This window comes from Bos taurus, chromosome 20, assembly GCF_002263795.3.
Source record: "Bos taurus isolate L1 Dominette 01449 registration number 42190680 breed Hereford chromosome 20, ARS-UCD2.0, whole genome shotgun sequence".
Lineage (NCBI taxonomy): Eukaryota > Metazoa > Chordata > Mammalia > Artiodactyla > Bovidae > Bos > Bos taurus.
This window is the reverse complement of record NC_037347.1, coordinates 41,462,977-41,480,297: the sequence shown is the minus strand read 5'-3', so window position 1 is coordinate 41,480,297 and position 17,321 is coordinate 41,462,977. Positions and strand designations below refer to the sequence as shown.

Below are 17,321 nucleotides of genomic sequence, written 5' to 3'. Positions count from 1 at the left end.
TAAGACTTCAGAAAGCAAAAAAGCTATTCTCAAAATGGTAGTCTTTAAATAAACTTTTTAGTCTTTGCCTCCAATATATAAATTTTTTAACTAACAAGATATATAACTAATATCTGAAAATTGGTAGTTTTAACAGGCATATATACACTGCTGAGCATCGAAGAATTGATGCTTTTGAACTGTGGTGCTGGGGAAGACTCTTGAAGAGTCCCTTGGACTGCCAGAAGATCAAACCAGTCAATTCTAAAGGAAATCAGTCCTGAATATTCATTGGAAGGACTGATGCTGAAGCTCCAATACTTTGGCCACCTGATGCAAAAAGCTATTTCATTTGAAAAGACCCCAATGCTGGGAAAGGCTTAGGGCAGGAGGAGAAGGGGGCGACAGAGGATGAGATGGTTGGATGGCATCACTGAATCAATGCTCATGAGTTTAAGCAAACTCCAGGAGATAGTGAAGGACAGGAAGGCCTGGTGTGCTACATTTCGTGGGGCTTCAAAGAGTCAGACACAACTGAATGAATGAACAACAGTATGTACACCACAAATAATAGTAAGATGAACTCCTGGATATTCAACCTCCCACCCCAGGTAAAGAAGAAAGCTTTACTCCAGACTTCTTTATGCTGAAATTACAAGTCATTCCTATTATACATCAGGACTTTACATGCTTTTCTTGTATCTTCTCCGCCTCAGAGGTAAACCATAAGACCAACATAGGTTAATCATTCTTTTTTCTTTACATACAATCTCACTCCCTATGCATATGTATCCCTCAACAATATAGTACAATACATGGTTTTGAAAACCCAGAAATAAGAACAGAGTTAGCTGTGTAAGGACAGGCCCACCAATTTTTACCATGCCCTCTTCTTATCCCTCTGAACAGGAACACTTTCTTCTGTCTCATTTTTGCCCTTCAAAGGCCCAAACCAAGTTCCACTTCCTCCAATTACTAAAGCTCCCAAGGATTTGTTTTCTCTGGGGTAATGCACTTATGGCAGAAAGTGAAGAAGAACTAAAGAGTCTCTTGATGAAAGTAAAAGAGGAAAGTGAAAAAGTTGGCTTAAAGCTCAACATTCAAAAAACAAAGATCATGGCAACCGGTCCCATCACTTCACGGCAAAGAGATGGGGAAACAGTGGAAACAGTGGCAGACTTTATTTTGGGGGACTCCAAAATCACTGCAGATGGTGACTGCAGCCATGAAATTAAAAGACACTTACTCCTTGGAAAGAAAGTTATGACCAACCTAGATAGCATATTAAAAAGCAGAGACATTACTTTGCCAACAAAGGTCCATCTAGTCAAGGCTATGGTTTTTCCAGTAGTCATGTATGGATATTAGAGTTGGACTATAAAGAAAGCTGAGCGCAGAAGAATTGATGCTTCTGAACTGTGGTGTTGGAGAAAACTCTTGAGAGTCCCTTGGACTGCAAGGAGATCCAACCAGTCCATCCTAAAGGAGATCAGTCCTGGGCGTTCATTGGAAGGACTAATGTTGAAGCTGAAACTCTAATACTTCGGCCACCTGATGCAAAGAGCTGACTCATCTGAAAAGACCCTGATGCTGGGAAAGACTGAGGGCAGGAGGAGAATGGGACGACAGAGGATGAGATGGTTGGATGGCATCACTGACTCAGACTCAATGGACATGAGTTTGAGTAAACTCCGGGAGTTGGTGATGGACAGGGAGGCCTGGCGTGCTGCAGTTCATGGGGTCACACGACTGAGTGACTGAACTGAACTGAATGCACTTACAGAAAATCGTACCATTAAACTCTAATCTGTTATTAGAAATATACAATTCTTGCCCAAATGGATTTTAAGACTTAGTATGGTAGCACTTCATTTTATGTTTTATAGTACTTACAGCAGTACTGCTGCAATAACTGGTATTTGATACCACTTATGATCTTGAAGCAACTAAAAAGTTTTACATTAACAAGCTAACCCACAGAACTGAACACTTAAAAATGGTTAAAATGTTGTTAAGTAGGATATAATTTTTTATTTAAAAAAATCAGCAAGCACTATCAGTACTTTAACTAGGTGGGAAGAAGATATTTTCTTAATTTAAAAGAAATGTGCTCTTTCTCCCACTCCAGATTCTTTGCTTTTATGCTAAAATTACTAATCATTCTTATTGTACATCAGGAACATGCAACCAAAGTACTACAGGTAATAGTATTTTGGCATTAACAGCCATACTGAACTTCACAGGATGCTGTTTAAAAAAAATTTTTTAAGGTACTTTCTAAGTATTAGCTTTCTGGTTTACACAAGTTCCTAACTTAAATGGGCTCTGTTTCATAAAGTCTTAATTATATTTACTACTTCTGAGAAACAGTTATAAACTTCTGCCCTCCTTTCACTCCTTAATCAGCTAAAAACAGTGCATACCAGCTCAAGTTGAAAACCATGTTCAATTATCATATAACTTGAGTACTGGATAAGCTACATGCAAAAAACATTACATTAACATGTAAAGTCTAAGAAGTATATAGTCACCTTAAACGGTAAGATTCAACTCTTTGCAAGTCATACTCCCTGCATGGCATGTGCACATGACAAGCATATAAACTATCAAAGGAAATCTGGTGGTCTAAGATACAGTATTCAACCACATTCCCGTGTGACGTTAGCACATACAGTGTAAGATAAAGAGATCACTGACGGAGGGAGCGTCCGGAAACACCTTCACAGTGTTAAGTTGCACCACAGTGGATATCAAAAACACTGACTTAAGGCAAGACCCACTATATACCACAAAAAGAACTTTAACACTCTTACTTCCCAAAAAAGCTAATGACAACTTTAAGAAACGCTCTTTTTGGTCAGTTGAGAATCTAATTACAAATTCTAATTTGCATACCATATGTAGTAACGGGCCAGCAAAGGCAGTACAACACAAGCAGGACACAAAGACTCCAGAGAATGCAGAAACAGTCTGTCAGGGTACAGTTAGAAGTTATTAACACTTCTATTTTCATCTGGAAAATCACATTTGCTAATTTTTAACATGTAGAGTTAATATTCATACCCTCACTGAGCCTTGTCAATGGCTACGGTTTGCCCAACAGGTGGAAGGCTCATGCAAAGAGGGCTGACAGTGTTCTGAGCACTGTGACACAGTCCTGGTACGTGATGGGTAAGCACCTAGTTTTAACTAAACAAACTTTCAGCAAATGGGTAAAGTAATTTTAAGATTTCCTACAATAAAAAAATTGGAATTGAACACAACACCAACATCACAAGCACAAAGAAGGAAAAAGGGTCACATTAAAGTTTCTCTTACTCAATGAGGTAAAAAGAAAATTTATCAACAGATCTACCAGAGTGTGGGCCAAAATAACCTCTCAAAATTACCAAGACAATCTTGTGAAAATTTATGTTCTTCACAAAAAAGAAGAATGAACTCTGCCAGAAATGTAAAGTACTCATTTATTGCTCTATTAGCTAAGTTTGGAATATGTACATTTATGTTTCAAAAAACATGCAAAACTCAATCTTTTACTGATACAAGAACATCTTCACAATACAACTATTACTTTAGAAATTCCATTGATAAGTGAGAAAAATGACATCATGTTAATTACTCATCTCTGATAACCTCCAAATGTTTTTGAAAGGTACTCTAAATAGTAATGTATTTGGACATGAAATGAGAATAAATATACATAGAAACTATGTTTTATATAATAGTAGAGAGGAAGAGCAAGGTAACTCAGGTCCTATACTCAAGGAGTTCACTATCTAGTAGGTTAGACAAATATACAAGCACCTTTAAAATAAATGTAGTCATCAGTGCTATCAACAGGTAGCTGTTCCTTCATATGGCTGCACTTCCTGTCTCCTTAAAGTTAGGGGAGGCCATGTGACTTGTTCTGACCAATGCAGCCTGAACCACACAACATTTCTGAGCAGAAATTTAAGAGCCCAGGTGATCTTTATACTTTTCTTCTCTTTACACTAGTGACTGACAATGCTCCAGATGGTGGCAGCTCCATCTGCCTGGCTGCCAAAGTGAGAATGAAGTGGTCTGTGACTGATTTGTACAGCATGAGTGAGAAATGAGCTTCTGTCTTAAGCCACTGAGGTTTTAGGGTTGTTTGTTTACACAGCTTAACCTAGCCCATCCAGAATAAGGTAGCATGAAATAATTTTGACAAAGAATGGCAGGAGCTCTAAGGAAGTATACATAATCTCAGTCACACCTGCTGTCTCATTAAAGGTGATGAAATTTTAAAAACCACTGTTTTCCCCATTTACTGACTAATTCACTCTCAAGTTTGTCTACCACTAAACAAATTTGTGACTATTTGTCCAAGTTCCTTTCAAAAGGATTTTAAATTTTTACAAAAATCTTTCTAAGAATTCAGTTTTCAGCTTATACACAGAAGCTTACCGCTAAGTAATTCAATCCAGTTTTGGACCGTTTCTGGAGGCTGAGTCTCCTTAACATGCTTCAGAGCTTCATCAAGAAGAACATCCCCTGTTGGAGCATCTGACTTACAAATCACCTACAATGTAATCAATAAGAATCACATGATCTATTTGATCTCTTTAGATAAAAAAAAAAATTATGTAAACATTTCACCATGCTTAAAGCTCCAAGTGTTCACGCAGTTATCAAAGTTCAGATTTTAAATTAATTCCACAGTAAGAAAATCCAGTATTTAACCTAACCAGATTAGCCACAATCATAAATGAAAATATAACATAAACGAAAATGTGCCTTAATGAGTAAAGCAAAATGGTAGAAGAGTTTATACTCACTGCAATTCCCTTCACTGCTAAACCTTGAGCTATGTGATACAGAAAATCATTTTTCAAACATTTATTAGTTACAGAAACAGACTCAATTACATATCAGAATTTGGTACATAATAAAGGTGACATTTCATATAGACATTACTAAAACAACTGGCTAAAAAATTAGAGGTAAAAAGTAAGACTTGGCTCCTCAGAGCTTATACTGCAATAAAAGATAGATTTAAATATGAAATATAATAGAGAGAATGAGAAAGTTTTCTCAAAACTGTGACAACCAGCAGAAACCCTGGAAATACCAATAGGTTCGATTACATAAAGATTTTAAATACTATAAAACATTAAGTTAAGATGGATATAGAATCCACTTGAAGAACAGAACAATCCAAGGGACTTCCCTAGTGGTCCAGCAGTTAAGACTCTGTGCTTCCAAAGCAGGGGACATGGGTTCCGCCCCTGGTCAGGAAACTAAGACCCCACATGCTGTGTGGTGCAAAAGAGTAGAAAAATCCAGAAGTAGGGGATGACATTAGAAAACACTACACTGCTTTCGAGTTTTTTAAAGCCTTCCATGACACTCTTGGCTAAACAAATCTCTAGCTGAAATTCTGTAATATCAAAGCTTAATTTGTTATATTATTGATCTGTTAGCTATTAAAATATTATGAAATTTAACAATATTATTTTTAAAATGGGAGTCTTCTTGAAAACTTGTCATTGACAGCATATCCTTTTCTCTTTGATCAATCTTGGCACATTATTGACTGGGGGATTTTGGCAAAAACTGACCCCTGTGGCAAGTGATTTGATGAGTAAGTGAATACTGAAACATCGCTGGTCAATAACGTTCAGGTACAAAAGACTAACGTATTAATATGTCTCTGGTCAATAATGAACTATAAAAGGTTAAAGAGAATATAGTATCTATTTCGGAGACAACATGACCCAATGGAAATATAATTAGAGCCAGAAATACAAGCCACGAATCTATTTTTAAATTGTTTAGTAGTTACATTTAAAAAGAAAAATAAGTACAATTAATTTTAATACATTTGATTTAACCCACCATAGCCAAAATATTGACATGTAATTGAGATATTTCACATTCTTATTTTTCCATAGTAAGTCTTCAAACAGCCAGTGTGTTTTTATTTACAGCATGTCTCAATTTGCATGACCCACATTTCAAGTGTCTATTTCACAGACATGTGGCTGGTGGCCACCATACTGGACAGAGCAGATATAGAACCCTTTCATTATCACAGAGAGTTCGATTGGAGAGTGCTATTCTGGGCCATGCTTGTAGTAGGGTGTCAGAATAAGAAAAAATAAAAAGCCCTGGGATAAAAAGTTGTATGTCTGTATGCTGTGGTCATGCCACCACTTCTTACTTTCCATTAACTCCTGAAATCGATTGCCATCTGGCCTCAACACACTGCATTGCCCATCATTTTGAGACAGGTGTCAGGATTATAATAAACTGGGTATAGTTGGATATTTTTTCTTAGGTCAGGTATCCATAATATTAATGTAACATTACTTGTAATTTTTATTACTATTAGTAATTAATGTATATATTTCACTGATAATTAAAAATTCCTAAGGTTTTTGTCCCCCATAAATCTATGGTTGCACAGTAAAATGGAAATAAAAATTATATTCTGCTTTATGACAAATATCTAAAACAGTAATTTCAAAATTAATCTCATGCCAGTTCATTTGACTCTACTTTAAATGACTAAATTTAATTTTAATATTCCATGAGGAATATTTCCTGCTATACCACGTCTACTGTGTATATAATTTTCAAAAATATATTCTTTCCGATAGGATTATTATTCTATCTGGTATATCAATCAAAAAATGTTCAGTTTTCACCCTAAAGCATTTTGGATTTCATCATAACACAATGCATTATGAAAAAAATAGTTTTGAAACACCCTACATCCCCCAAGAAACAATGACAGACGAAGAGAAATGGCCTTGAATATTTTAGACTAAAATGAAAGTTAAAAATTCTAGACACTAGTCAATAACACCTATATTAACACAGACCGTAACAATGGAGAGGAGGAGATCTGAAAAGTATTTGTATTCTGGCAGAAAGATCGATTGCCTATGGGTGGTTAATTTGCACAGTATCACTTTTGAGTAGTTATGTCAAGTCTTCCAAATCATGGTTTTCAGAAATAGCAAATAAACTTTGGGAGTCTTTTTGAATATGCAGGAGGCAACGGCCAATGATCCTAACAATGAATTACATTACTCATTATGTACAAAGAACCAAAAAAATCAAAGATGAAAAAAAAAGATACGGAATCATGATTCAATAAAGATTTAACTTTAAAATCAACTTCTTTAACTTCTGAAAGCTATTAGTAAAACAACATGGTTCTACTGTATAATACAGCAAACTTATTCAATATCCTTCAATAAGCCACAATGGAAAATAATATAAAAAACAATGTACAGGATCTCAGACCTATCCAAGAGGCTGTCTCCTGGGCTACAGTCTTCAGTAAGGTCCTCAATAAAACTCAACTTGAAATTAAAAAAAAAAAAAAAAAAGAATATATGTATACATATAACTGAATATAATATAGCAGGAATTAGCACAGTGTAAATCAACTATACTTCAATACAATAGAAAACTATTAGTAGAAACATTCTTCATCTTTAGGCAGCACAAACTCTTCAAAAAGGCTATGTTACATAGGCCCCCTCTTACCTTTCTTGTTAATAGACTTTTACGTCTCATTCCACAAGCCTCTAGCTGTAACCTTCCTCTCAACGCTAATTCAATCAACATACACCCACGTAATCCAGATGATATACAGTCATTCCAAAACGATGTGTAACCCTATTTAAAAAAGAGAAAACAAAAGAGTTAATTTACTTTGGAGTCAAGAAAATAAGTATTTTTTAGCCAAAGCTATTTCTCGTGCCTTTTACCTTTCATATCTTTCTCTAATTAAAATCAAAATACTGAAAAAATACAAGTACTATACATTATTAAACTAGGATTTTCAAGAACTTACTGTCTTTTCACCACTTTCTTACAAGTAACTTTGGAAGTCACTAAGTTATGTGCTAATTAGGCCCTTTCAGACTTCAGGGCTCACCCATTCAGTTAACCTCAGATCATAGTGGTTTACAACATGGGCAAAAGCAGCAGCTCAGGAAAAATAATCTAGTCCAATGCGGCCTCATGCAGAATTAGAACATCATTCAATGCTGTTTAGGATAAAAACACAAGGTTAAATTTAGATGAATATATCAGAAAACTTAGGCATGGGGTCATGCCTAGTACTCTGAATAACAAACTGTAAAGCAATCAGATTCCGGCACCCCCCAACACACAACCCCAGGAGAAATTTAAGGGCAATAACCAAGGTGGATAAAAAAGCCAGACAAAATGAGACTGATAGGTATCTAGGGATTTGGGAATACTCAAGTGAAAACAGGCACTCTTTGAGAGCGAACAACTGGGTCTGTCCAAATTACAAAGCCATGAAGAGTTGCCAACTACTAAAGTACTCTACTTCCCAGGTGGCGCCAGTGGTAAAGAATCTGCCTGCCAGTGCAGGAGACCCAAGAGACGTGGGTTTGATCTGTGTTAGGAAGATTCCCTGAAGGAGGAAATGGTTACCCACTCCAGTATTCTTGCCTGGAGAATTCCATGGACAGAGGAGCCTGGCAGGCTTCAGTGAGTACTCAACTCTGAAGAGAAATCAGCAGCTGTCACTAGTCCTGTTTAAAACTCAGAATAAGGTAACATACAATTTTGGTGGGAGGGAAAACAAGTCAAAGGATTCTTTGAAGAAAGGAGGGCCTAGACTCAGGGTTATGGGGCTCTGTTGGGGTCAGTCTTGGTGCTCTGCCAGGCCACCGTGGGCAGCTTGTATTTAAGATGATGACTATCACGGTCCACGCGACTTCACTTTTGACACAGGAACTTAAATGGCGAAGCTACCCTTCTGAGAATGAAGGCTTTGAGAAAATGAGAGTTTAGACTAAGGGAGCCACAAGGAGATCAACATTAAGAAGCAGGTTTACAGGACTTTCCTGGTGGTCCAGTGGATAACACGCCACACTCCCAATGCAGGAGCCCAGATTCAATCCTTGGTCAGGGAGGTAAATCACACATGCCAAAACTAAGACCCAATGCAGCCATATAAGTGTGTGTGTGTTTGGTTGGTTTTTTGTTTTTTTTTTTTAATTTGTTTAAAAATAAAGAAGCCGGACTTCCCTGGTGGTATAGTGGGTAAGAATCCTCCTTCCGATGCAGGGACACAGGTTTGATCCCTGGTCCAGGAAGATTCCACATGCCATGGGCAACTAAAGCCCACGTGTCTAGAGCCTGTGGGCCACAAGAAAAGCCACCACAATGAGAGGCCCGCAGGCCACAAAGATGAGTAGCCCCAGCTCATCACAACTAGAGAAAGCGCATGCAGCAATGAAGACCCAAAACAACCAAGTACTTTATAAATAAATAAATATTTTTTAAATTTATATAAAAAATAAAGAAGCAGACTTAAATGTGAGGCAGGGGAAGCAGATATTGTTTAGATTTGAGGGGATTCTTTTAAACTTAGTTTTTTTTAGGGATCTGGTTAAATTAAGATCACTAGAGATTTAGCTAAGTAGTTAATAAGACCAGTAACTTACAGATGTTGGGTAAAATCCATGGCTTGTGTATCCATCCAATACAATTAAAGCTCTAGGAAGCCCAGAAATGGATTCAAATGAAATCAAAGTTATAGCTATCTGGCTTCAACGGGCCTGGACATACAGATGGGAGTTCCCAGGTGAGCCTCTACAAACTATAAATAATAGAGTATACCTCTTAAGACAGTGATGGATCAAGTACAGGACCATGCCCTGTCTCTGCAGCCTGCAAATTTCTGATGAACAGTACTTATTAGAAATTTAGGGACTTCCCTGGCAGTCAGTCCAGTGGTTAAGAATCTGCCTTCCAATGCAGGGGGTGTGTATTCGATGGCTGGTCGGGAACTAAGATCCCATGCCTCAGGGCAACTAAGCCTGTTCGAGGCCAGCAAAGATCCAGTGCAGCTAAAAACAATAAACAATAAAAATTAAAAGAATGATCGATTTCACCTTAGAAAAAAGGGAGAGGGGAGAATCTTACATTTGCTAGCAGACAACAAAATACACCTCAACCTCAACTGCCTTGAGAATAAAGGTATACCCAGAGAAGTTAGTAAAATGGAGTATTTAACAGGACTTCAAAGATTTACATGTAGTGAATGGCTTTTGGGCATTAACATTAACGACACATACTTAAACAGAATTAACTTCACGTGGGAAAACAGACAAATGGACATGGACAGTTCTGTACCAAAGCTTCCGGGACTCATACACAATATTCCAAAGATCAATGAAGCCACCAAAACCATACCAAGCAGGCTGACGACGCCTGCCAAAATCCACATCATAAAAGTATGATCAGGAATTAAGCAAGTTGCCAGAAGCAGGAGAGAAAAGGGGAGTTGTTTAGTCGCTAAGTCATGCCTAACTCTTTTGCAACCCCATGGACTCTAGCCCCGCCAGTCTCTGTTCATGGGATTCTCGAGGCAAGAATACCAAAGTGGGTAGCCATTCCCTCCTTCAGGGGATCTTCCTGACCCAGGGGTCGAACCCGTGTCTCCTGCAGTGGTAGGCAGATTCTTTACCACTGAGCCATGAGGGAAGCCCATAGCTGAACAAAAATATTTTATATTACTGGATAAGATGGTGGCAATGCCATCCTTGAGAATTAAGTATATTAGAAGGAAAGCAGCACACTGGAAAGAGCCAAATGAATTTGGTCACGACCTAGGCCAGCAAGATTCTGCAATGAATCCATGTCACTTTGACACATACAAGCAAAGCTACTGAAGCTGGGGCACCAGCTTAGATCCTGCCAAGTGCTAAAGAGCACTTCCATCTTTTAATCTCTAGTGCTAACCATACAACTACATTTTACTGATCTCCAAACATAAGTTTAGTCTCTCTATATGAGATGATGGAAGCTAACTAAACTTACTGTGGTAATCATTTCACTATATAGGCCTACCTCGGTTTGGTAAATATCAGAGATATCACAGAATTGTTTCCAGACCACAGGAACAAAGCCAGTATCACAAGAAGTGAGTCACACAAATGTTATGGCTTCCCAGTGCACATAAAAGTTAATATATACACTACACTATACTACTACTACTACTACTAAGTCGCTTCAGTCGTGTCCGACTCTGTGCGACCCCACAGACAGCAGCCCACCAGGCTCCGCCGTCCCTGGAATGCTCCAGGCAAGAACACTGGAGTGGGTTGCCATTTCCTTATAACCAAAAAAATAGAAAATGTATATACCTTAGTTTTAAAGTTCCTTATTGCTAATTTAAAAACACCTTTAATTTGTAAAACATATGGTATCTGTGAAGCACAGTAAAGCAAAGCACAATAAAATAAGGTATGCCTGCATGTGTAAATTAAACCACAATACTGTACACCTTAAATTTATACAGGGATGTATGTCAATTATTTCTCAATAAAACTGAGGGGGAGAAGTTGTATCTCTGGTATTGGGATGCATTTAAAAATAGATGGTATCTTGAAAGAAATACAGTATTATAGCTACTGCTGCTGCTGCTAAGTCGCTTCAGTCGTGTCTGACTCTGTGCGACCCCATAGACGGCAGCCCACCAGGCTCCCCCGTCCCTGGGATTCTCCAGGCAAGAACACTGGAGTGGGTTGCCATTGCCTTCTCCAGTGCATGAAAGTGAAAAGTCAAAGTGAAGTCGCTCAGTCGTGTCCGACCCTCAGTGACCCCATGGACTGCAGCCTTCCAGGCTCCTCCACCCATGGGATTCTCCAGGCAAGAGTACTGGAGTGGGGTGCCATTGGTTAACCTAAACCCATGGAAGAGAGGACAGACATGGGGCACAAGCCTCACAGGTGCACAGCAGTCAGATGAAGAACTGGCATCTAACTTGTCAGTTACTAGGAGCCTTAAAACTTGGTCAGACTGGCTGACTGACCATCCAAATCTAGGCAGACCACCAATCTACCTGACTTCTCAGTGCGAAAGACTTCATCAGAGCAGGTAACAACACACCAGCCTGGGGATTTGTCCTCAGATAAAACACCACTCCTGAAACAATTACAAGGACTTGTGGTCTAAATAGGAAGGTTATATATTCAGGGCATGAATGTGTTTTTGCCCTAATAAAAATCTTATACTGTATCTATCAAAAGGGCAGTTCAGTTCAGTTGCTCAGTCATGTCCAACTCTTTTGAGACCCATGAACAACAGCACTCCAGGCCTCCCTGTCCATCACCAACTGCCAGAGTCTACCTAAACCCATGTCCATTAAGTCGGTGATACCATCCAACTATGTCATCCACTGTCGTCCCATTCTCCTCCTGCCTTCAATCATTCCCAGCATGAGGGTCTTTTCACATGAGTCAGTTCTTCACATCAGGTGACCAAAGTATTGGAGTTTCAGCTTCAGCATCAGTCCTTGCAATGAATATTCAGGACTGATTTCCTTTAGGATGGACTGGTTGGATCTCCTTGCAGTCCAAAGGACTCTCAAGAGTCTTCTCCAACACCACAGTTCAAAAGCATCAATTTTTCAGCACTCAGCTTTCCTTATAGTCCAACTCTCACATCCATACATAACTACTGAAAAAACCAGGGCTTTGACTACCCTAGCTTAATCCAAAAATAGGGTACTAGCACTCAAAGTTCAGGGTCACATGAAGGGAGAACCACTGGCCAGGCAATCAGCTTAGTGACAAAGCAGCAGCACTCCATTAGGAATACCAGTAGCCACAGGATCTTGAGGATGTCCTCTACTCACTGCAGAAGACTCAACTTCTGGGTCCTGAAGGAGGTTAGAGAACCACACAAACACACACACAAAAAAACTATTTGGGGGCCCTACAAGTTTAAGGTTAGGATCAGAATCAGCTATTTCTAAAATATAATAATGGAAGAGGCAGAGATATGCTAAGTAGCAGTGGATCACACACTACCCCCACAAGAATCCAGAGAAACAGGATTTCATTAGGCCTGGGTCCAAAACAAGGGGAGACACTGAAGAACAGATGGTCCCATGAAGACCCTAACATGGCTGTCCTGGGGAGCTGAAATGCTAGAAAATCAAATCAGGCACATTTGAAAGTCATACCACGTGCAGCTCACAAGTGTGTTAGTCACTCAGTCGTGTCCAACTCTTGGCAACCCCATGGACTGTAGCCTGCCAGGCTCCTCTGTCCATGGAATTCTCCAGGCAAGAATACTGAAGTGGGTTGCCATTTCCTCCTCCAGGGGATCTTTGCAACTCAAGGATCGAATCCGGATCTCCTGCATTGAAGGCAGATTCTTTACTGTCTGAACCACCAGGGAAGTCTAAGTCTTCAACAAAATCAAGACTAGAATACAAGACGCAGGCAATCAGAAGGCCCTGGAAGCTAATTCAAAGCACCTCTACTTGCCTATTACCAAAATTTAATAATAACAACTAATGATAACCAGGTAGGTGGAGACTTTCCCAACAGAATGCCAGCTAAATGGACTACAGAGTGCTCCTATCAATCTTACATTTTTGGTAACACTCAGCATCTGCAACTCAGACAAATGGCCAATCTTTAGGCAGACCTCACAAGAAGCTTGTAACTTTAAGTGGGATATATGATCTTTACCATATAGTATGCCACTCAGAAGCAAGGAGCAGAACAGAAAGAATGAAGGCACAGGAATGAATGAGGCAATGACACCAGGGACAAGCTCTGCCCTTCAGTGGGCAGTTCCAAGATCTAAACGTAGGGGACAGAGAATACATGCAGTAATCTGACATTACTGCAGATCTAAGCAACAACCTCCAACACAACTTTTTCTCAGCGATGAGATAAAATTTACTTCGATCTTTATTTGCCTGATTCCCTTTTTCTTCTCAAGTGGCTCCACTTGGGGAGGATTTCAAAGGGAAATGTTCACTGGGGCCCCTAAATATGCTAACATTGAATTCTCATCATTCAACTTTTGAGTTCCAGAATATTTAACCAGAAGCCTTTTATTGTTTAAGACTAACTGTTGTTAATATATGGACAAGGTATAGACAACAGTTTTCATATTTTACGAGCATGTTTCTGTTTTTATGCACAAAGTATTTCCAAATGAAATGACTAAAAACAACATATCTATATATAATGTTTAATTCTATTGTGACCACTGTTTCAGAAATGGCACAGACTTTCCTCAGCAAAAGAAAATATCAGGTTTCCAAAAACATTTGGGATTTACTATAGGTGGCGCTACCAGTAAAGAACCTGCCTGCCAATGCAGGAGACAAGAGACGACGGTTCAAACCCTGCATCAGAAAGATCCCTTGGAGGGCACAGCAACCCACTCCAGTATTCTTGCCTGAAGAAACTCATGGACAGAGGAGCCTGGTGGGCTACAGTCCACAGGGTCACAAAGTCGGACATGACTGAAGCAACTGAGCACACACGCACCAAACTCACTCCAAAAGTTGTACTACTGAGACCACTCTTGGCTCACATCCACCTTTTAGAAACTTGCCCTCTACAGATTTTACAGAAAGGGATGACTATTCTGCCAAATCTAATTGGACCAGGATGGGTACATTAAAGTTCTCCTCCTGGGAATCTGAACTTGGCACACACAGGCTGTATCATTTAGGTGAGCATGGACAATAGAGATGTAACTGGTTATGTGGATTCAGAAGTCACTGGCCGTTCTTCACAAATGCAACCAGAGAATGATGATAAACAGAAAGGAACAGAAGAGAGACATGCAGACATGAGAGAACATACAGTGTAAGGCAGACCCAGACATACACATAGAGACACAGAAAAAAGCATCCTAACAACAGAATTGTGCCTGTATCTGGGTTGTACCTCTAAACCTTATTTCCAAAAGACTGACCTGTATCTCCTTTCCTTAGGTTACTTGCAGAAATTTCTGTTCTTGCAAGCAGCTAACTTTTAGTAATGCCAAAAGGAATTTAATGAAATATTAAATCAGTGGTATCTGAAAAAGTTTGTGTATAGAAACTATAACTAAAAGATTCATCACAGGCTAAAAAAATATTATGCATGGCCAAGGAATTCAAATTTGCATACATATACTCCAGTACTTTGGCCACCTCATGCAAAGAGTTGACTCATTGGAAAAGACTCTGATGCTGGGAGGGATTGGGAGCAGGAGGAGAAGGGAACGACAGAGGATGAGATGGCTGGATGGCATCAGCAACTCAATGGATGTGAGTTTGAGTGAACTCCGGGAGATGGTGATGTTCAGGGAGGGCTGGCATGCTGTGATTCACGGGGTTGCAAAGAGTCAGACATGACTGAACGACTGAACTGAACTGAACCTTAAGTTGTTATTAGAACACCAGTAAGTGTGAGAGTGACAAGGGTAGTGGCTTGAAAACCAGTGGTAGTGAAAACAAACAGCAGTCCCAGCAACAAAACGAACCTGTCAGACAGCAAATTAGGGACTGTGATTATCAAGTGCCACATTCCAATTAATCTCATCTAACTAGAAGCAAATGAAATCCCAACATCGTTAACCTTAAAAGACAGAAAATACACACACACTAAGAGACACATTAATAATTTACTTATACATCAAACCCAAACTGAGGGACACTCTATCAAATAATGAGTAAAGAACTAAAGGAAACCACATTTAAAGAATTAGTAGGAAAAATGACAATGACTCATTAATAAAAATAACGATTCATCAAATATTGAACCTCAGTTAAGAGAATGAAATTCTTTAGTTAAGAAATATCACTGAATGAACCATATAATTACTCTTATTTTTCCCACTGTTTTTTCAACCTTTTATTTTCAGGAATTCTTTAAAAAAAGAGCTAATGCCTATTGTATATACTTCACTGAAAAAAGTTTATTTTAGGTTTCTCTTGTATTCTTGAAGTAAAACAAGTTCAGCTAGTTCTTTTTTAATTTTATTTTATTTTTAAACTTTATATAATTGTATTAGTTTTGCCAAATATCAAAATGAATCCGCCACAGGTGTATCTCCTAAGGAAATGATCTAGCCGAAGTCCAAGAATAAAAGAGATCACTGTTGTCCTTCTCTATTATTAATTCTTAAATGGACAGTAGATCCAAAAATAACTGGAGAGGCAAAAAGAGGAAGAAAAACTAATCAACATGTGTAGAAATTGCTCGAAAGAAAGAAGTATGGATGGATTAATTGATGTACTTGGGAAAAGGTTAAAACGTCTTGTTTTCCTGGTTAATGCATAATACAAGTTGTGTTACTATCTGAAGGTAATTGGGAAACTATGATATATCTGCCAAAACTCATAAATGTTATACTAGCAACCATCTGTTTGAAAATAGGGGAATAAAGGTCTTTTTTTTTCCTATCCAAAGAAAAAAAGTATGACTGGGACTTCTCTGGTGGCATGGCGGATAAGAATCCACCTGCCAATGCAGGGGACACAGGTTTGATCCTTGGTCCAGGAAGGTTCCACAGCCTGTGAGCCACAGCTAATGAGCTTCTGTGCCACAACTACTGAAGCCCACATGCCTTAGGGCCAGCAACTCGCAACTAAGCCCAAGTGCTGCAATTAAAGAAGCCTGTGTGCCTACAGACTTCCACAGCAAGGGAAGCCAGCACAGTGAGAAACCTATGCACCACAACTAGAGAGCAGCCCTCACTCTCTGCAACTAGAGAAAGCCTGCATGCAGCAGTAAAGACCCAGCACAGCCAAAAATAAGTAAATGTAGCAGTGTGAATATGTCACACACACACACACACTATGACTATAGTGAAAAGTTTACTAGAGGAGCTCAACAGTAGATGAGAGATGAGAAAGAGTCAATGAACTTGAATTTGAATTTAAAGAACAAGACGGAAAGTAATGAAGAAAACAGGAAAAGCCTCAGTGGGCTTCCCTTGTGGCTCAGCTGTAAGCCACTGTAAAAAAGAATCTGCCTGTAAAGCAGGAGACCTGGGTTCAATCCCTGGGTTGGGAGGATCTCTTTAAGAAGGGAAAGGCTACCCACTCCAGTATTCTGGCCTGGAGAATTCCATGGACTGTATAGTCCATGGGGTCGCAAAGAGTCAGACATGACTGAGTGACTCGCACTTCACTTTCACTTCAGAGAGTAGTGTTCAAGCAAGTCTCCCAGTAGCGACAAGAGCCTCAAAAAGAGGAGAAAGCAGAAAAAATAGTAACTGAAAACTTCCCCAAATATGGTGAAAAATATTCATTGAAGATCCAGAGCATCATACCCAGATGCATCACAGTCAAACTGCTGACATTAAACAAAGAGTATATATTATATACTGGAAAAGCAACAAGAAAAAAACAACTTATCCCATTTAAGGGAACAATACAGTTACCAGATAACCTCTCACTAGAAATACTGGAAACCAAAAGGCATTAGGATAACATATTCAGTGCTGAAAGAAACAAACTATCAACCAAGAATCTATACCCAGCAAAATACCCTTCAAAGCTGAAGATGAAACAGACATTT

The 17,321-nt window shown here is 39.0% G+C and overlaps 1 protein-coding gene across 1 annotated transcript in view; it reads right to left on the bottom strand.

Annotated features, from left to right (window-relative positions):
• Positions 1 to 17,321, bottom strand: part of GOLPH3 (golgi phosphoprotein 3) — a 51,950-nt gene that overhangs the window by 11,282 nt on the left and 23,347 nt on the right. Inside the window, 2 exon segments of the mRNA NM_001075948.1 lie at positions 4,408 to 4,522; positions 7,501 to 7,632. Of these exon segments, the coding sequence (NP_001069416.1) occupies positions 4,408 to 4,522; positions 7,501 to 7,632 (247 nt within the window).